The 20943-nt window shown below is 38.0% G+C and overlaps 4 protein-coding genes across 4 annotated transcripts; 2 read left to right on the top strand and 2 right to left on the bottom strand.

Annotated features, from left to right (window-relative positions):
- The first annotated feature begins 1836 nt into the window (after nt 1–1836).
- HCEF1 (high cyclic electron flow 1) lies at nt 1837–3984 on the top strand. The gene is made up of 4 exons (XM_078318399.1): nt 1837–2398; nt 2504–2734; nt 2817–3323; nt 3731–3984. The coding sequence occupies exons 1-4, from the start codon at nt 1967–1969 to the stop codon at nt 3800–3802; spliced, it is 1242 nt and encodes a 413-aa protein (XP_078174525.1). The 5' UTR covers nt 1837–1966; the 3' UTR covers nt 3803–3984.
- A 205-nt stretch (nt 3985–4189) lies between these two features.
- LOC144568156 (proliferating cell nuclear antigen) lies at nt 4190–6349 on the bottom strand. The gene is made up of 4 exons (XM_078318400.1): nt 5795–6349; nt 4983–5135; nt 4774–4871; nt 4190–4627 (listed from the first exon to the last, which is right to left on the bottom strand). Exons 1-4 carry the CDS (start codon nt 6111–6113, stop codon nt 4406–4408), a joined length of 792 nt encoding a protein of 263 aa, XP_078174526.1. The 5' UTR covers nt 6114–6349; the 3' UTR covers nt 4190–4405.
- A 712-nt stretch (nt 6350–7061) lies between these two features.
- Nucleotides 7062–8801, bottom strand: LOC144568157 (LIM domain-containing protein WLIM2b-like). The gene is made up of 5 exons (XM_078318401.1): nt 8297–8801; nt 8022–8121; nt 7909–7946; nt 7715–7804; nt 7062–7478 (listed from the first exon to the last, which is right to left on the bottom strand). The coding sequence occupies exons 1-5, from the start codon at nt 8429–8431 to the stop codon at nt 7239–7241; spliced, it is 603 nt and encodes a 200-aa protein (XP_078174527.1). The 5' UTR covers nt 8432–8801; the 3' UTR covers nt 7062–7238.
- Nucleotides 8802–9542: 741 nt separating this feature from the next.
- Nucleotides 9543–19179, top strand: LOC144568097 (uncharacterized). The gene is made up of 6 exons (XM_078318326.1): nt 9543–9593; nt 17383–17632; nt 17720–17998; nt 18140–18566; nt 18653–18840; nt 18902–19179. The coding sequence occupies exons 1-6, from the start codon at nt 9543–9545 to the stop codon at nt 19177–19179; spliced, it is 1473 nt and encodes a 490-aa protein (XP_078174452.1).
- The last annotated feature ends 1764 nt before the right edge of the window (nt 19180–20943 follow it).

Here is a 20943-nt window from a genome sequence, read left to right as displayed (position 1 = left end):
TGTATTGTAATGAGACAAAAAGAAGTAATCAATCAATGCAATAGTACTTACTTATTTTCTCTTTATCAATTCATTTTTCTATTATTTAGGAATACAAGTAAAATAAATTTTCGTATCCCAAAATTCCACACATTATATATGACATATCCAAAGCCGGTCATGAATTTCCTTATCTGTTGAATGAAATAATTAAATGGATATCAAGAGAAAAACAAATAATTGTTTAATAAAATAATTAATAACTCAGATCACTAAATCAGGTCACAACAATTAATATCCTTATCTATAATATAAATGAATAACAAGTAAACAACTAATAATTATTGAATGAAATAATGACTTAGTTGACCTAATTAATTTAATTAATATCCTTATCTATAATATAAATGGATAACAAGTAAACAACTAATAATTATTGAATGAAATAATGACTTAGTTAACCTAATTAATTTTCCATTTATATTCTAATTTTTTTTAAAAACAAATTGGATATTTATTATATAAATATGTATTCGGATAAGTAGCAAATATGTAAATGTATTACTGAACTACAATATGTGCATAATACCATCAAATTTAACAAAGCAATTTATATATTTGTTGGTCTTATTATTTACAAAAAAATTAGTTATAGACTTATAGTGGGTGGGATTAGGTAGTTGTAGAATTAGTAGCTCTAAGACTTAGATATTGTACATGTCGAGAAGAGTTGTTGTTAATACTATATATGTTGAAGAATACATTTTGTATTGATGTTGAATATTATATTTCCAGTCTATATGTTTATAAATGTTATGTACAATTAATATTTTTTTTAATTTTGGATGGTGAATGATGAATCTTATATGCATGTTTGATGTGTTGTTCTGTTAAAAATTATAACACCAAATATTCAGGAATCAGTTAATTAATCTTTAGTTAATTTGCTATTGAGTAGATATTATGTATGTTATTTTATAATTATCTCATTAAAATTGCATAATATATCGTTAAACTTAATTACACAATACATAATCATCAATTGAATACAATGATAAGTTATTTTATATTAAAATCAAGGTTCCAAGTATTTACATCGTTGCCTCTGAGAACATCGTCATCAGTTAAAAAAAATAACAGAGTTGGTATTGATCAAATCAATACTGATGGCTCATCTACATTACAGATGGTAAATATCACAACCTCTACATCATCGGTCCAAAGGACACTCGATGGTAAATGAGCGATAATAAATGTGTTTTTTTTTTTGTAGTAATGATAAGTTTGTAATAGTTATTTTGATTTTTAATTTATTGATTCATATAAAAACAAATTGAAAAGTGATAATATTAAGATGTTGAGAAAGTATTATAGGATCGTTGATTTTATATTGACGTATGAATTTTATTTTATTTTGTTATAAAATAAATAAATTGTTGAGATCGATATGATGGAGACATAAAAATATTGAAGCTATTTGAACATTTCTTTATTATATATAATAATACCAATATATGTGAACTATTCTATTTTTTCTGTACACACCACAACAACTTATATGTTTTAGACTTCAATTTAATTGGTATCAAAAACTTGTGAAAGTCAATTTATTTACGTTGATTTTTCAGTTACAAAATTGACCAAATGCAGTAATATGCCTTTAGAAAAGGTAATATATATATATTCCTAAACAAAACCAAAATAGATGGACAAAAATTATGTAAATATCATTATTTATTTTTCTCTAGTAAAATTTGAGAATGAAAAATGAAAATTAAAATAAAATGAAGCAGCAGGGGACCCAGTGAGAAGGAGAAGTAGAGAAGCAATAGCATCCTCTCAAAGGCAATCTGATTGCCGGATCATCCTCAGCCACATTCTTCACACCATTCAATGTACCAAGTAATTTAGTTAACAACAAACCAGCGCCAGCGGCCTCGGCCTTCTGACCAATCTTTCTAAAACAACTAGTTAACACTGTTTTACAATGACTGGTGCTGCCGCCACCGCCGCAGCCTCTTCCCGGCTGCTCTTCTCCGGGCAAAGGCAGAGGCAGAGGCCCTCTCTCTCCCCCTTCCACATCCTCCCTAATTACCGGGCCATGCAGTACTGCAAACATGCTGAAGCAGGAGCACGTGCAGTGCGGTGCATGGCCATAGATGCGGCAACAGCAGCGAGCGCCAAGAGTGCAACAAAGAGCAGCTACGAGCTGTTGACGCTGACAACATGGCTGCTGAAGCAGGAGCAGGCAGGGGTCATTGACGCAGAACTGACGATCGTGCTGTCGAGCATATCAATGGCCTGCAAACAGATTGCATCTTTGGTGCAGAGGGCCGGCATCTCCAACCTCACCGGAGTACAAGGTGCTGTCAATGTGCAGGGCGAGGACCAGAAGAAGCTTGACGTTGTCTCCAACGAGGTAACTACTACTCAAAACTCATTACTTAATTACTTACTAATTACTTGATTATATTCTTTGCCGGAACTAAATTTATTTTGTTTTATATTATATGAGAGAGTGTAGGTGTTTTCAAACTGCCTCAAGTCGAGTGGAAGGACCGGAATAATAGCATCGGAAGAGGAGGATGTGCCGGTGGCAGTGGAGGAGAGCTATTCCGGCAATTACATCGTTGTTTTTGACCCGCTCGATGGCTCTTCCAATATTGATGCTGCTGTCTCCACTGGTTCCATCTTCGGCATCTACAGCCCCAACGATGAATGCCTAGCTGATATTGATATCGACGACGGCTCTACTGTATGTACATATATATTATATAGATAGAAATTATAGATGCATGCTATTGAAACTTATAAATAATATAAAATAAATTTGTCAGCTAGATTCAGGGACGCAAAAGTGTGTGGTGAGTGTGTGCCAACCGGGGAGCAACCTTCTGGCAGCAGGGTACTGTATGTACTCGAGCTCAGTCATATTTGTGTTGACGGTGGGGAAAGGGGTGTATGCGTTCACGCTTGACCCCATGTATGGGGAGTTTGTTCTCACTACGGAAAAAGTGCAGATTCCCAAGGCCGGCAAAATCTACTCGTTCAACGAGGGCAACTACCAGCTGTGGGATGACAAGCTCAAGCAATACATGGACAGCCTCAAGGACCCCGGGCCATTGGGGAAGCCATACTCCGCCAGGTACATCGGCAGCTTGGTGGGAGACTTTCACCGCACGCTGCTCTATGGAGGCATCTACGGATACCCGCGTGACAAGAAGAGTAAGAACGGAAAGCTCAGACTGCTCTACGAGTGTGCCCCTATGAGCTTCATTGTCGAGCAGGCCGGCGGGAAGGGCTCAGACGGTCACCACAGGATTCTTGACATCCAGCCCCAAGAGGTATAACATATTAACATGTATTTAGCGCATCATTGTATTTTATTAAGTATTTAGCGCATCATCAATTACAAGATTTATACATGCATTCTTTATTTTTATTTTTAGTCCATTTAATTACTGAAATATTAAATACAACCAAACGTCAGCAAAACACATCTAGTAACTTGTCTATTGAGACTATCTATTCCTTGAATGCTATTTGCAAAAGCATTTTGCATCATGGGCCGTTGCAACAAACAGGCAACCTTTTCTTTTTTTGTATGTTCAACAAAATCTGGTACCTGACATGACAATGGTACCTCAACCAGCAGCACAGTAAACATGAGGCTTTTATTTACAAGAACTAAACCAACAACAAATAGCATTGACTATACTTGTTTAACGAATGTGACTCAAACACATGACAGATCCACCAGAGGGTTCCCTTGTTCATAGGAAGCGTGGAGGAGGTGGAGAAGTTGGAGAAGTTCTTGGCTTGAACCTCTCTCTTACTATTTAATTAATTAAGCAAGCACACTTGTTTTTGTTCTTGGCTTGAACCGATGGCCATTTTTGTTCTTTGCCTCTGGGTTCACCATCCTATATTATGACTGGATAATTACACCATAACTTGTGTTGTTTACAGGATGCTTTTTCTTCAATCAAATTAAATACTATACAACACTGCACGTTCATGTCATTTCATTTCATTTTATTTGAACAGGGCTGTACAAGATGAAAATGCTGCCCTTTCACTCTTACCGAACAATAAGAACAGAAAGCATTAAAAATTTAGAATAAGATAACCAGGATCGAGTGGCTGTGACAAGGAATTTGGAACTAAAAATGAATTAGATCATTTCAAATATGACAGTAAAGAAAATTGCCAATTCAGGATGCAACCAACAAGTAAATACACCAAGTGCGCATTAACAGAAAGAAAGAAAAGGCAAGCACCAGGGGCAAGCAGTAATTAATTGTCACCTAAAGTAAACACTGAACATCTGGATATTGATTAACTAAGCTGGGCAAATGGGACAGTCTAACAGCATGCATCACATGACTAGTAGGAAGAGATTAGGAGTAAAAGGAAAAATGAGAAATCAGGACTTCATATCCTCATCCTCTTCGATCTTGGGAGCTAGGTAATAGCGGATGTAGCCCATCTCAGCAATCTTGTACTCCACCACCACCGGCAGCTCAGACGACAGGCTGATTGTCACCGTCTCTGACAGCGGGGTTGCCTTTGTGAACGAGTTCAGATACCTCAGAGCAAACGTCAACGACACTGGCTCCTGCATCTCTATTATTGTTGCCTCCTCTGGCTGTGCATTTCATTCATTCATTCATTTACAATAACAAATACAAACTCTAATTCTCCAAAAATATATATTCCAGGATAGTCATCTCATAATTCAAGAGAATGGGACAAAAGGGAATAAGGTGAATAAAGAGAAGAACACATACATACCTTGTCAACAGTTTTGTTTTGGCGGCACACGATGTTAGCAGTTCCAATGTCTCCTGCTGTGGAGAACTTGACGCCCTCCTTGGTCACAGAAATAACAACTGCAATCCATTTCCAAATCAACTACTTGCAAATCTTCTAATCGAAGAATTAGGATTGACAGGTGACAAGAACGAAATAAGGGGGGAAAAAGGAAAAGAAAGAGGAGAGACCAGTATCACCAATGGAACTGAGATCCTTGCATATGCGGGCGAATTCGGAGGACGGCATCCTAACAATGGCCTGGTACTCGGCATCTGGGATGCCCAAGTGCTCGCTGTCTATGTCCATCAGCTTCATCTCAAAATCCGCTATCTTGTCCTGATCTGTTCTTCATTTTATTCCAATTTCCATATTTTTATTAATAATTATTACTCACCCAAAACAAACTCACAACTTGGATCATTTCTTTATATATTTGTATTTAGTAAATGCCATCACAATAGATTTATTGTCTCATCTGAACTAATTTATCCACCACGTATTTAAGGAACTTTTACAAAGGTAGGAATTTTCAACCATACAAAAATTATGGTAGGAATTTTAGCGTTTATTCCCAAAACAAAAGCAGTGTAATACAGTATATATCCACAATTTGTGTCCTGCTAACAGTAAATACCATAGCAAGAAGATGTAATTGAGTTAACAAATCCATCATTTGATCAAAGGATTGCAATGGTGGAAACTTTCTTTACTCCCGTAATAAGGAAAGCAAGGTAATTAAGACATAGTCATTATTAGATTATTCCCAAGTCCTGACCTAACAATAACAGGCTATCATCCAATTTATATATTGTTCTACTGGTCGGTACCAATTGTACAAGGGAATCTGATATTTTCTTTTTATTTTCTGTGCCCTTCTAAGGATGAACAATTCAGGCCTAATTTGTTTGTGCAAAATATGAAACAGGTATTTCAATTTAATCAAGGAATAATGAATGATTAAACAGACAAAGAGGGGGGATTATAGGGTAGAGAACAGAACTGGGTGACTCGAACATGAAGGTGACCGAATCGGTGCCGTCATCGGCCTTGATGGTGATGATGTCATCATTTCCAGCGCAGCGCAGCATTTTGGACATGTTGTTGAGATTCATGCCCATGGAGAGGTTGCGGTCGCAGCGGTAGTGCTCAAAGCCCTCTGATCTGAGCAGGAGAGCTACCAGCGCCACGTGGCTGGAGTCCATGGCCTGGAGGGAAAAGCCGGTGGCGGAGCAGTCGAAGTTGGCGTCGTTGACCAACTCCCGCATCGCATCAAGAACCTTCTTGAGAAGGCTCCCCTGAACCAGCCTCAGCTCCAACATCTTCTCTTTTCTACTCTCTTACTTGTCTTACTAAAATCAAATCTAAATTCTCTCGCGAGGAATAGCACTGGGCACGAAGAGGAGAGTAAGGAAATGAAAGGAAGAGATTTATTTAGACAAGAATTTTAGGGGCGGTGGAGGGAAACTGCTGGCACCTGGCGGGAGATTAATCGTTTCCCGCCGAAATTTCGATCGGAGGCGGACCCCAGGCCAACGCTGGGTTTAGGGTTTTTATCGCGGAAAAACTTCAAAACTAAAGGTAAATTAAATAAAAAAAGAAAAAAAAGGGGCGGTGGAAGCAACTCAATATCAGAGCCAGATTTCGATACTGGGACCTGTAGTTATGGGCCCACCACACTTCCGCCAATATTTTGATTAAAAGTAGATTATTTTGTTTATTTGAAAGGCGTAATTTGTATGGGCCGAAGTAGACCATTTGGGCCCTTCAACAAAACATTTCTTTTGCTATGCTGTAATTTCCATAATCGGGAATGTGCACAAGGATTAATTGTGGACAGAAGGATTGATAGTTATCTCATAATTTAAATGTAATACTTTATAATGTTCCAATTCAAGAAACGAAAATATTATTCCTAAAATCCCGATTTACAGAGAAAAGGCCTAATTTTATGTGCTTAAACAAATGGATGTCGTAGTGCTGATAGTAGAAAAGTGGATGTCTGACCACAGTATATTACGAAGATCAGAAGGGAGTCAGCGAACTGAGTGCCACAAAACCGTAGGGAAGTTGAATGGATCACAATTTACAATACACCACAGCCGTCCGCGGTTAAAGTATGCACAACCCAAAGCATAACAGTGACCATATCAATGGCAATCACTTCTTTAGCATTAGATTTAAATCGATTTAATTATACAATAAACACATCTTGTAACCAGAGATACAACAAACGAGTATGACATTAACAGTAGAATAGAGTAGATGGATGTTTCTGAAGATGAAGCAAGCATGCATTCTTCATGCATACTTTAATTAAGCAAATAAAATGTAATGTGTGCCCAATACATGAGAAACAAGCAGGACCACTGATTAATGAAACATGAAAATGTTTGCAACAAAAGAGAGCTGCAATTAAATTAAACAAGTTGGATAGTAATCAACAATCAGACGTCAGGGGTGGAAGAGATAATGGGCTGCTGCTGTTCGGGTTTAGGGGCTGTGTGCTTCATGGAAGCAGACTTCAAGATGTGACTGTAGCTGCCCTTCTCCTTGAAGAGCTGCTTGAAGTGGTGTTTGCAGTAGAGCACGCCTTCCAGTGCTGCGTAGTTGGATGGCGTAATTGCACACCCACCGTGCGAGCACCTGAAGCAGGACTTGTGATACGCCTTTTCTTCTACTGTGACCTGCCATGTCCATCAACATCAGTTCTCTCTATCAGTCATCATACGATTAATTAATTTGCCCAGGCTACCTCTTTCATTGCTACTGATGAGGTTCTCTTTCTTGTCTTAACTAATGTAATGTAATTGAACTGATGACAATTGTCTGTGCAAAGCAGGAGGTAAAAGCTAGGTAAATAATTCTGAAGCAAGCAGCACAAATTTCACTGGATATACACATATATAAATGTGTATTTTACCTTTTCAAGAGGATAAGCAGTTTTGCCACAAGTGGCGCATTTCTCTTGTGTACCGCAGAACATGGTGGCAGCTTTGCTCGGTGATCTGGTCTGCATCAGAAAGAAGTTGGTCCATCAGATAGAACATCAAATATAATCAATCAGATATAAAAAAAAATGTGAATGAGAATGAGAAAAGCATAGTATAAACATACTAATTCAGGAGTAATCTTCTTCTCAACAGTTTTTGCAGCTGTAAAAAAGGAGGAGGTTATATATATGTATGTTTTGTGAGAGAGGGAAGGAAATGGGGGTATACATTACTTACGAGATTGAAAGGTATTGTTGGAGGGGGGAGCTTCTTTGAAGAGCTCCTGGAAATGGGGCTTGCAGTAGAGCACTCCATCCATTGAAGAGAAGTTGCTCGGCTGTACAATTAATTATCCAATTGTAACATTTCTAACCATTTATTTGTCCATCCATCTTAATTCACAATTCACAAAACTAACCAATTATTTTATCCATCTACAATCCCAATCTTAATTAAGCAACCTTGAGCTAATTGATTGAAGAGATCAGAAGAGAAAGTGTTTACTTGTGTACCTGGAGGGAGGCGTTGCAGTGGCGGCAGCGGAAGCAGGACTTGTGGAAGGTGGTGCCGTCTCCCAAGCTCAGCTGCTGGTCCATGACGTACACGGTCTTGGCGCACGCCTTGCACTTCTGCGCCGTCCCGCTCATCACTTCTGATCTGATCTTAAAGAGAGAGAAGCTATTTAAGATCGAGGATCGATCGTCTCAGATCTAACGCTAACTTACCAGAAATAAAACAGATCTCTCTTTCTATCTCTCTATTCTAACAAACAAGATAAACTGCTTGCTTAACTAGAAGAAGAAGAAGAAGAAAAAGAAAGGCACTTATTTCAGCCGCGACTGACAGTAATGGCCAGCTCTATTCTTATTTCTAATTTCTAATTTCTAATTTCTAAAGCCGACTCCGCACTACACCAAATACAAATTACAACTCAAACGCACAGATACAAATAAAAAAATGCCAGCACCCAGAATTTCAGAAACGAAAATTAATATTTCAAACTTCCCCCAAAAAAAATTGAAACGGGTAACAGCTATTGAATTATTTTATTCAAAATTTTCTAAAACTTTGACCGAGTTCAATGCAAATTAAATTTTTACATTTTCATGGTCATTTAACAGTTTCTTGGTTCTGAATAAATTCGTTAATCCAGTTTCTTTGACCGAGTCAATTGCTTGATTTAAGTAAATGTCTTTTCTTGAAAACTTGATAGTAGCTACCAAAATTTGTGAGGGGGAATCGAACTCTCAATCTTTGAGTATAACAACTCTAGGACATTTTTCTAGCTAATTGTGCTACCTCCCCTTTCTCTTGATTTAAGTAAATGTCAAGAGCAATAAATTGCTTTGTATAATCCTATCTTAATAGCATTTACAGCCTGAAACGGGAAAATGGGCTTCACCGCTATATACGTGTGTGCGTGCGCTGAGTCAGGGAATTATAATCATTATATACACATTCCAACAAGATCGATTCTAAAATGCAATCTTTTGCTCCCTGCTATGTTAAGTTTTTCTGTCAAGAAAAATTCAAACAAAATATATAATACAGCTATTAATTCGGATTTGTTTTAAAAGATAGGCTATTGGTTGAGCTATTACGAGGATCCATTTTATGGATCATTTGGTTAGAAAGAAATCGAATTTGTTTTAATGATGCTAATTCATTACCAATTAAATCTATTGGTGCAAGAATTATTTCATTGGCTAGTTTTGGAGTCAATCTCGTTTAGATAATTTATTTTTAAAATTGAGTCTAATGCTCCCTTCTGATGTTAAGGATCTCCCAGATCAACTTCAGGAGGAAGAGGTAAGAAGTTCATAATTGGCTCAAGTAATGGACCTTCCAATGTCTATTTCCCAAGTGACCAGTTCAGAAGACATGCAGGTTTTTGGAGTTGGCAACCCTTCATCTCCAATGTCTGGAGAAGAGGAGGATGATGAAGACTTATTAGATATATAGTAATTAGTTTTATGCATATTTTGATGTTTTTTATACTTTCTTATATTGTTGTCTTGCTCAGTTGTGTACATGTTATGAGGTTTTGTATTTCTTTTATTTTTGTTTCTGTTTTGAACAGTTGTATAAAACTTGTTATATTTGATTTTAATACCAATTAGGTACTATGGCAGATATGTTATGATTTCATACCACTATTTTTTTTTTAAATTCGGCTCCGTGTTTGATCTAAAGGTCCATTACACTTTTTTTTTTTTTAAGGAAAAAATAAGGATCAATGTCCTCATTTATATATTGATATTAAGTTACAAAGGGTTTGTAACTACAAGATGAAAAAAGAAAAGAAAAAACTCAAAACAATTGAGCTTATTTTAAGAAAAAGAACATTGGAAATTATAAAAGTAAATTAAAAAAATTGATAAAGCTTGAGATTTGCTCCAGCGCTAATTTTCATTTAAATAAGGGAAGGAAGCAAATTAACATCATATTCTCAGTCCTAATTCATTCATGAGGTATTTACTCTACATAAAATATCTCATCTCCTTGTCTGCTTTTTATATTACCTTAATATATGTTGACAACCAATACAATTGTCAATTAATTTCCAATAGAGAGTTAATGAAAAAGAAATTCATTTATTGAAAAGTGTCGAGGATTGTCTTGTAGCAAATAGATAAGGACGCACGCTATAATCAATGTAAAGAAATTTTATTGGGCTCGAATGTGGGCACCACGACAAAGATAGCGATGGCCAGCGTACAGAGCAATGAAACAAATTAATAGAAGGAATGATAACTGTCCCCTGACTCGATTCTCATGAAATATCTCACTTTTAAGAAATGGGAACCGTAAAGCAAATTGTATGCACTTGGTAATATATTGAAATTAATAATAGCACACAACATCCACAAATTTAATTAGGAAAAAATTCTAGCGTATCCATCAAACTTTCAAAATAGTGGATTTCCTTATAAAGCATCTTAAAATCCACTATATTCATAAAATGATAAAAGTATAACATTTTATTGTCTATCATAAATTTCCTAAAAAACAATGGAATTTGGAATTCGTAGGGAATCTTTTAAGTTAATAAATCTCAACCATCTAATCTGTTTTAAAATTTGTACGGATTAGATCTACACTAATATTAAAGACCCCCTAAGTTATAAGCAGGAGCCAAATTAGCTCAGTTTAAAATCAGACGGTTGAAATTCATTAACTCAAAATATTCTCTTTTGAGTTAATGCAGAGGATACGCATTCACAGACTATTGTGAAGAGACACAACCGGCCTTCTTCTTTTTTCGTGTTTGTTTCGCTTAAGCAGGGGCGGAACCCGAATTTGAGCATAGGGGGGCTAAACAACATCTTTAAAAAATATATATATTGTTTCGGACAATCGTGGTGGAAAATGAAGGGACATAGCAAAATTGGGGATTCTTTGAAATCTAATGTTGTTTTTTGGAAGGGACATAGTAAATCCTTTGGTACAATCTTTTTTGAAAAAAAATCTTTTCCTTTTTCGCTATGCACACATAGAAATCGAAGCACCCAAACAGTCATGGAAGCCCAGTCCGTGATTTTGAGTTTTAAAATTTACATTCAAGTCCCTTTAAATTTGTTAAAATATTATGGGGGTGTTAATACATATAAAAGAAAAAAATCAATAAGAGTTTCTATATACTTGGTAGTAAATTTTGAAAATCTTGGAGTGGCTTAGCACCCCCCCTGCTTCCACTATGATCCGCCCATGCGCTCAAGGGTGCTAATTGAATGGCTTTGTCCATGGACAAACGGGCTGGACAGAGCTGAACAAATAATGAACGAGTTTATTACTAAACACGGCCCGAAACTCAGTTCAGATCAGTGGACATTTATTAAAGTGGGCCGAATTTGGACGAGCCTGGACGGACCAATGAACAGTTCGAATTTGTCCAATGGATCTGATCGGTTCAAAGAAACTTAGCTAATAGCAATTTCTTCTCCCCTCTGAGTCCGCTCTCATCTTGCCACCCCCTCTCTCTCTCACGCTGTCACGCGCCGCCACTCTTAGTCTGCCCCCCTCTCTCTCACGCGTCGTCGCCTCTCTCCTCCATCTTGTTGCCGCACCTTCGTCCCGCCACTTCTTCATCTCTCCTTCGCAGTGTTTTCAAATGCGGCCGCATATGCGTATGCAGTCGGCAGCCGTGCTCAGAATGGCCATTCAGTCCTCCCATGCGGTTTTGATCAAAACCCTATCTCTTTTCTCCTCTCCGCCTGCACCGATCGGATTTCTCTCCAGCAGCTCCTCTCAAATCTCCAGTCTCCAATGATCGCATTTCTCCTCCTCCACTGATCGCCTTATTTCCGTCTCTCCATCGACCACCTCCACCGACCACCTCCTCCACTAATCACCGGATCACCCTATCTCCATCTCTCCACCGACCACCTCCTCCACTGATCGCCCTATCTCCAGTGCCTCTCCACCCTCCAATGCCTCTCCACCAATCACCTCCACTCTCCAGGTCTCGTTTTTCTTCCTCTCTTAGATTGTGTTTGCAAATTCATAAATTGTTTAGACAAGTTAGTTAGTTGGAACTTAATAATGTTACTGTTGTACCCTAAAATATTGCCAATTAAATAAACAGAAAATTGGTAATAATTTAAAGCACTTGGAAAGACGCCAAATGATTTAAAACCCTCCCAAGACAAAGGGAAATGACATATTAAAATTCATGGTAATATTCTACATTTAAAACCATGAATTTTGATATAAGATTCAGATTCTAACTCCAAATGGTTAAAGAGTTATGAATTTTCAAAGTTTATGCTGATTTGGCAGCTTCTGAGTGGTGCCACCTCAGCTCGGGTACCCATAGCAATAACCCTAAGCATCCTAGGTGCAAATTGGGAGCCGCAAACCCCCATCCTACAAGTGGGACCCGTTATCCAGTGAAAGAAGTGAAATTTCGCTGATCTCTGGGGATAGATAGACTCAGCGCATGGCAAATGAACTCCATACACCAGACTGACAGTGCAATGGTGTATCATACACCCAAACCAGCCGAGCAAACAAGGGAAGCGCTGAGTTTAAACTCAGCGCCTTTGGCCCCTTCACTTTACGTGCTCTTGGAGCACTGTGAACCATAACACTGCCCCCTTGCGCGGCTCATAACACACCAAGCCTATGCGTGTTTAAGTCAAAAAGGGTGCTATGCGCTGAGAGACTGACATGCGGGCCCCGAGTCCCTGACATCGTCTCCCTCTCCTCTTTCGCGCCATGGATGAATTTCAAAGCAGAAATTCATGAAAGTTAAAGGAGTTTATCGATGGCTCTCACCTCAAATCGAAAGATATTGGTGATCTCCTCTCTGTACCCGAGAATTGAACAATTTCTCTCTCTCACGAGCTTTGATTTTAGCCGAGAAAGGAAGAAGAATAAAATTGTGAACTTGGGTTTTATACCAAATTGAGACCTGAAACTTGACCAGCTAGCTTAATATGAGTAGGCGACTCAGTCTGGCTTGTCAATTTGATGAGAAAAGGGACGATTGAGCTAGCATGTGAATGGAGCATGCTCTCCGAGGTGACATGGCTAGAGGGGGTCTGATTCGCTATCCAAATGGTAAATTGGGCTCCGGAACATCATAAGGAGGTTAAAACGATGCTCTCTGTCATCTTTGCGTGCTATGAAGCTCAATAATCGAGGAAGGCCCATGTTAAGCCTTGAAGGGGCTCGGGTCCAACACAACATGGCTTGTTAGCCACCAACAGCTCACTCTGGTCCCCTGGACACGTGTCCTAGACACCTGAGAACATTCCAAAATAGAGGAATATTCCTCCTGTGCAATGGGAGTCATGCAAATCAAATTGCACCCTTGAAGCCATGAAATCAAGGGCTATGATGCCATGCCATGCCCTACAGGTTAATCCAAGGGGCTCAAATACATCCAACACATTCAAGTGACATGTCAAAACACAATTGGGTGATCCCCTGCCTTGATGGCATTCAAATAAGCATAAATCAAGCACAGACGTTTGATCAAACACCTAGGGCCAAGATGAGACCACCTCAGCCCTACCAAATCTGGAGCCAAGCTCCTAGCCTATAAAAAGGCACCTCAAATGAAGCTCAAGAAGGGAGACAGAGAGAAAAAAAGAGAAAGCTAGAGAAAGATACACACACATCAAGCTCTAGACACATTACACACACATTCACACACATACAGTGGTACACACACACACCATAGGCTTCCTCTGTGATAAGCAAGCCTAATTCATAGGTAATTAGGGTTTGGATTCAATGTAAGGCCCATAGGGGGCCATTTCATGTATTAATTTCCATTAATAAAGTTTGTTTCTTGCTCTTTGACCTTCTTTTGTTACATCTTGGCTTCTTTTCTGTTTTTTTGATCTGATAACCTCTCTCAAAAGTATTTAAACAATGTATATAAACATTAAAAGTGCAAAGATCCACTGTTTTGATATAAATCTTTTATAAAAATTACAGTTTAGCACATTTTCTCTATTTTCTTCCATTCTTTTTCTTTTCTGCCTCCTTTGATCACTTTTGCAAATTAATTGAGGGCTAAGATAAGTGTAGTGAGCAAGCTTGCATCCTTGCTTATCCAATCCCTTAATTTCTTTGATTAAAAGTGATTAATAAAAGGAAAAAAGTGACTTAAATCAAAAGATAAATACACAAGGACTGTTTAAAGTGAGCAAGTAAGCATCATTTGCAGTTCTCAACCCTAAGTCCACTTGAGAGAGTCTAGATGCAACTAGATCCAAAGAAATGGTGAGATTATGCCCTTTAAATGGCTAATTTTCACTATTTTGGAGGACCTAAGTGCAAATAGTGAAAAACTGAGGACTAAGATGTAAATATGCAGCAGTTATACTGCCATGTGCCATTTACACTCTTTGTCTAATGAAGTTTTAATGATATTGCTCTCTAAAATCAAGTGGATATGCTCAAAACATGATTTTCAAAACAATCAGGGGTCTCCCTGCATATTTCCAAGTTCTGACATGTTTAAAATGTATTAAAATGATGATTTGATGAACTTTGAATTCTTTGATCTCTATTTTACACTTTTCTGGTATGAAAACAGTGGCTAAATCCCCTTGAAAACCTGTATTGAACCAGACCAGACCTTGACAGGGCTTGTACCAATCCCTGGTACCATGACATACCCAGCCTCAGCACTAAATTGCATTAGAAGTGCCACTGGTACAGCATAAGCACTCAAAAGCAGTGAAATTGACCTATGCTGACAGATCTGTCAATACTGATTAAACCAGGGACCAAATTGGAAAACAGACTTCACAGTCAGATAGAACACATCAAAACACACAAAATTGATATAAAGTTCGTATAATTTGGACTTTCCTACAGAAAGTTATGAGCTTCCAAAGTTCATCTTTTAAAAAAAATGGAAATTATGTATTTAAAATGGTAAAATTACCATATATACCCCTGGCACTTGATCAGGTCATTTGATTGAGTAAATAAACTCAGAAAAGTCCCAAATTTGGAACAAACATTCTTAATACATGTATCTTTGAGTTTATGAAATAAAACAAGTTCATCATATACATAAATCATGAGAAAATGGATTAAAAAGAACTGAAATAATAAGTTTAATATGTTCTTCATGACAAGTTGATCTAGAATCCATCTCAATCCAACCCAATGCCCCTGGTATGCTTTAACAACTCCTAAATGGCCTGAATAAACCCCCTGAATACTCAATTTAACTTGAAATCCCCTGTACCAACTTCTGGTACCAACTTGGTATTGAAACCGAAACCATGAAGCTCAAATAATGTCCAAGACCTGTTTAAACGTGAAATTGATGCCTCCAAAGCCTTCCATAGCCTCATACGATCTCAAATAACTAATTGATTGAGAGAAATCACAAGGAAATCGATGGAAATCGATCTGAGAACCAATCAGTACCAATTGGTACTGTAGATGCCTGCTCCGCCACTTCTGATGGCCGCCGGTGACCGACAATGGTACCAATCAACTCCTGACGTCGAGGCGATCACAACCATGCCCTTGGCCGGCGTCGCCGTGGCCCATATCGGTCGGAACGAGTTTGTCAGGGAAGAACCTTAGCCGGAGATCTCATCTGCACGAATCCTGAAGCATGTCCCAGATCTAAAGGCCCACATTCAAACCATTAAATCAAACGGCTCCTGATAGCATAGGATCCCTCTGTCAGTGATTCAAATGAATTAAAACGATCTGACACCAATCTCAAAGCCCAAATGGACTAATCCTAAGCCCTGCACATTAATTAATAGCCCAGTGCACATCTCAAAGGCCCAAAAGCCCGAATCTCAAAGCTCTGCACCTATCTTAAAGTCCACATGTGGTCAAAAGATATCCTTTTACATATAAGCCCCTCTGTTTACTCAAAACTTGCAGAGAAGTCCCTACAAATTTACACAAATGTCCCTGCCAGCATAAAACCTTCTCAGACAAGCCCTTAAAGGCCCAAATTGCATTCCAGACCCTGTCAAAAGCTCAAGTCACAGCCTCAGGTCCCTGGAAATTTACAAACAAGTCCTTGAAATATAAAAAGTTCACAAATAGGTCCTTTCAAGTCCTTTTTGGCCATAACTTCTTCATACTAAGTCCAAATCGACTCAAATCAGTCCCAAATGAACCCAAATTCAATTCTCTATAATTTTAAATAATATTTGAACACATTCAGGTCTCAGCCATAACCTGAAATGACCAAAATACCCCTCTCTCGGCATATTTTTTTTTATATATAAAAAAATATTTAAATACTCCATTCAAATTAAAAACACATAAATGATATTTCTCATGAATGTTTCTCACACTTCAAACACATTAAAAAAAATCCATGTTTTCACGCACACATCATGACAATTTACCAAAACGCACCCATAAATCAAATGAGAACCAACCATACGACCAAAACAGACCATACATGAGCCTCTTTTAGCCCCATTATCCGGTTCAATCCAAATAGGCACACATCCCGGAATGCATGAGGTATTCAGATAGACTCGAAAGGTCTTTTTGATGTAATTAACGGCGGAGGCTTGCGCCCGTCGGGAGTAAAACGTCCCTGCAACCGCAAATAATAAAACCTCCGACAACTGATCATGAACGTAGGTTGTCACAAGGGGTGAACCGGAAGGAAAGCAGAAAGCAAATCCCGAGTGAATGCCTTCCCCTGAGTTCGGTGACCTGCTCACATTCAAAGAAACAGAGCACTGAACCCAGCTGGGAGCATTTCCACTCACCCACACATAAAAATCCTGCACCGTTAGCTAACCTGACGCCGTGCAACTTTCTGCCACCTACAATTACAATTTAAAGTTGTAAACAGCTTCTCTAGTTCTCAGTATCAGACTATTTGACTATTCAATTAAACAAATACAAAATCAAATTTGTTTTTTTAGATTGAAGTTATAAACAGCTTCTCTATTGTTTTTTATATTTTTATATTGAAGTTGTATCAGACTATTCTCTTAGATTGAAATTAAAGTTTTCTTAGATTGATGATTGTTTTTTTTTTAATAGGGTCATGTCCAGTTCTGGTTCTCATGCAATGTCGAACTCAGATTCTATTAATTTAGAGTTGTATAGGCCATTAAACTCAAATGATCCTGGTTAGAAGTATGGGAGGTTGACGAATAAGAATGACACAAATACAATCAAGTGTCTGTTGTGCAATCAAACTAATAAGGGAGGAATAAACAGGTTGAAAAATCATCTTGCGGGGATCAGAGGTAACATACGAAAATGCCCTAAAGCCGATCCAGAAGTGCAAAGAGAAATAAGAGAGTATTTGGAGACATTAAAAAAGAAACAAGAAGATAAAAAGAGGGCAAGAGAAGATTTAACAGCAGATGTCAATATAATTGGTGAGGGTTTTTAGTCAGAAAAGTTGGAGACAGAGAGTAAGCGATCGCGGCTCAAGAAGCTGGTGAATTCGATGAATTTGGTGAAAGACAAAGGGCTGTGGAAGCAACAAGTCATTAAGGGTACCTATGGTAAGGACCTACGGGATAAAGTCAATGACTTTCTAGCTTTCTGGGTTTACAAGCGTGGGATTTCATTCAATTCACTTACTGACTCGGCATTTCTTCGTTTCTGCGAAGCAGTGGGTCAATATGGACCAGGATACAAACCTCCAACTGTGTATGAGTACCGTATGCCACTATTGCAGAGGCAAGTTGCAAAAACCACCAATAGTTTGCAGCCTTATAAAGAAGTTTGGGCAAAAACTGGTTGCACGTTAATGACAGATGCATGGACTAATCGAAAAAAAAGGAGTTTAATGAACCTTTGTGTGAATAGTGAACGTGGAACAGTTTTTTTGAAAGCCATTGATGCATCTTCAGAATCTCACACAGCATAATATATTCTAGATTTTGTGGAAAATGGAGTAAAAGAAGTTGGGGAGGAGAATGTGCTTCATGTTGTGACAGATAATGCTGCAGCAAATATGAAAGTTGCTGAATTGTTTATGGCAAAACACCCACGAATTTATTGGACCTCATGTGCAGCACATAACATTGATTTGATGTTGGAGAGCATCTCAAAGCAGAAAGAGATAAGTGATGCAATCAGACAAGCTAAAGAGATCACCAATTTTATCTACAATCACCATCAAGTACTATCTTTGATGCGTGTACATATGAACAATAAAGATATTGTGCGACCCGGAGCTACACGGTTTGCTACTTCCTTTCTCACCTTAGATAGTATTTCACAAAAGAAGTCACAATTGCGGCGTTTTTTCCTTTCTGATGAATATATTGATTTGATAGAAAGTTCTAAGAAAAAGAGAAAGAAGTTTTCTGACAAGAAGAGAAAGAAGTTTTCTGACAAGGCAAGAAAGATGTCAGATGTTGTTGCCACCAATAATTTTTGGAAATCAGTGGCATTGCAACCAAAGTTTTCTTGCCATTAGTTCTTCTTCTTCGTATTGTCGATGGTGAAGAGAAGCAACCAATGGGATTTGTTTATGGAGGTTTGAAAGATGCAATAAAGGAGATAAAAGCGGCTTTTAGATACAATGAAGATGTGTTCGAGCCTTATGTAAAGGTAATTGTTGATGGAATGAAGGGTAGACTTTATCAAGAGCTCCATAAAGCAGCGTACTACCTCAATCCCTATTATTTTTATAGGGATTTTGAAGAGATTAAAACAGACCCTTCTATTATGGGTGCTATTTCTAATTGTGTTGCAAAACCGATGGCATGGAAATCAAGTTGCTGTCCAGTGTGGCTCAAGTGTGGCTGCACTAACTGACATAATGAAGAATGTTGAAAATCAAGTTGCTCGTCTCACAAATGATTTCGCCAATTTCTCAAGAGGAATATCCAACCTACCGGGTCAGCCGGAGATGAATCCTAAGGAGAGTTGTAAGTGCATCAACCACCGAAAAGAATGCAAATATGAATGATCTCCAACTAGTGAAGGGGGAACCTTCTTGCCACCACCCAACCACTAAAACTAGATGCAGCATGGTCGAGCTTTAGACCATAAACAAGCACTACTTGGAAGGCAACCCAAGAACTTACTTTACATTTGTTTTTACTTTTTGCATTTTCTTTTTCTTAGCATAACTAAAGTTAGGTCATAGTTAGGACTTGCATACTTAAGAGGGATAACTTAACACTTAAAGCTTACATAGAGAGTTACAACTAATGAGCACAATAAGTACTTAATCATAATGCTTCTGTTAAAAATCTGAGTGAATACATCTGTTTGGAACCTTTTTCGCCCATCCGTGCGTTTCAACACTGAACCGCATGCAACTAAGAGAATGCCCAAAAATTCATATCTCCCTACTATAAATAGCAGTCTCAGTAGCACACGGTTCAAGCTAGAATCGCACATGGACGGAGCTCCAACAGAAGCAACTATGGCTAAGGAAAAATCTGATCTCTTGCGGCCATGCGAATCACCGGAGAACCGCATGCGACCAAAACACCCAGTATACTGTTGAAATAGAAGAAATTATAAGTATTTGAATGAACACATTTCCTTCATATCGTATGCTGACTCTGAATAAGGTAAAACCAGTCGCACATGAATCACCGCTGGTTCTCAATAAGGTAATTCCAATAAACACACGGTTTAGTAGTAAATCACACGCGATTCTGTTACTTGTGCGGATTGAAGGAAAATTCAGGAAAATTTTCTAAGATTCTAGATTTTCTGGCAATTATAACTCGTATACTAACTACATTCTATGATCACAGGGACTTAGAAGAAATTGGAGGCATGATCAAATAAGAAAATAACCATAATTTGGTTATTTTAGAGGTATTTATGCATTAAGCAAAATAACCAACACTCCACTAGTCCAATATATTGATTACTACTCTCTTTATAAATCCTGACATAATTCTCAGTCATTTTCTCTCATAATACCTAGCAATTTCCAAAATTCTCAATAATATCCGAGATCAAGGAATTTTTGTAGGTCTTCTGTCAAAGCATCCCAGAAGCACACGGTTCAGCACTAAACCGCACAGATCCTTCACAAAACCGCATGGAATCTCTGAAGATGGAGGACAACTTCGATATGACCAAGATAATAGGGTATTTACAACCTTAATACAACACTTCAATTGAAGGTGTTTATAGCACTCTAATAGTGTCTCCAAATGACAAGATAATATGGCATTTACAACCTTAATACAACACTCCAATTGAAAGTGTTTAGAGCACTCTAGTAAGGTATCTATATAGCAAGATAATAGGGTATTTACAACCCTAATACAGAACTCCAATTGAAGGTGTTTGGAGTACCCTAGTAGTGTCTCCAGATGGCAAGATAATTAGGCAATTATAACCCAAATACAACACTCCAATTGAAAGTGATTGGAGCACTTTAGTAGTGTCTCCTGATGGTAAGATAATAGGGCATTTAGAACCCTAATACAACACTCCAATTGATGGTGTTTGGAGCACTCTAGTTGTGTCTCTCTATGGCAAGATAATAGGGCATTTCATCCCTAATTTTTTTTTTTTGAAATCCATTTCATCCCTAATACAACACTCTAATTAAAGGTGTTTGGAACACTATAGTAGTGTCCCTATATGGCAAGATAATAGGGCATTTACAACTGACGCCGCAAAGAACAGAAATTTGTTCTTTAGGCGTGCGATACCAATAATCTTCAGAGATTAAAATTCAGAGATCACCAAAATAAAGGGG

Source organism: Carex rostrata, chromosome 17, assembly GCF_964058835.1.
Source record: "Carex rostrata chromosome 17, lpCarRost1.2, whole genome shotgun sequence".
Lineage (NCBI taxonomy): Eukaryota > Viridiplantae > Streptophyta > Magnoliopsida > Poales > Cyperaceae > Carex > Carex rostrata.
Note: the sequence above shows the minus strand (reverse complement) of the source record. Positions and strands in the feature narration are given on the sequence as shown.

Coding starts and splice junctions, on each gene's coding strand:
- LOC144568097 (XM_078318326.1), top strand. CDS start 9,543: ATGCTCCCTTCTGATGTTAAGGATCTCCCAGATCAACTTCAGGAGGAA. Junction 17,999..18,139: donor AGAAGTTTGGGCAAAAACTG/GTTGCACGTTAA, acceptor AATATATTCTAG/ATTTTGTGGAAAATGGAGTA. Junction 18,567..18,652: donor TCTAAGAAAAAGAGAAAGAA/GTTTTCTGACAA, acceptor TTTGGAAATCAG/TGGCATTGCAACCAAAGTTT.
- LOC144568157 (XM_078318401.1), bottom strand. CDS start 8,431: ATGAGCGGGACGGCGCAGAAGTGCAAGGCGTGCGCCAAGACCGTGTAC. Junction 8,122..8,296: donor ACTGCAACGCCTCCCTCCAG/GTACACAAGTAA, acceptor TTAATTGTACAG/CCGAGCAACTTCTCTTCAAT. Junction 7,479..7,714: donor CTGCTTATCCTCTTGAAAAG/GTAAAATACACA, acceptor TGGACATGGCAG/GTCACAGTAGAAGAAAAGGC.
- HCEF1 (XM_078318399.1), top strand. CDS start 1,967: ATGACTGGTGCTGCCGCCACCGCCGCAGCCTCTTCCCGGCTGCTCTTC. Junction 2,399..2,503: donor TTGACGTTGTCTCCAACGAG/GTAACTACTACT, acceptor GAGAGAGTGTAG/GTGTTTTCAAACTGCCTCAA. Junction 2,735..2,816: donor ATATCGACGACGGCTCTACT/GTATGTACATAT, acceptor TAAATTTGTCAG/CTAGATTCAGGGACGCAAAA.
- LOC144568156 (XM_078318400.1), bottom strand. CDS start 6,113: ATGTTGGAGCTGAGGCTGGTTCAGGGGAGCCTTCTCAAGAAGGTTCTT. Junction 5,136..5,794: donor CTTCATGTTCGAGTCACCCA/GTTCTGTTCTCT, acceptor AATGAAGAACAG/ATCAGGACAAGATAGCGGAT. Junction 4,628..4,773: donor AAAACAAAACTGTTGACAAG/GTATGTATGTGT, acceptor TGAAATGCACAG/CCAGAGGAGGCAACAATAAT.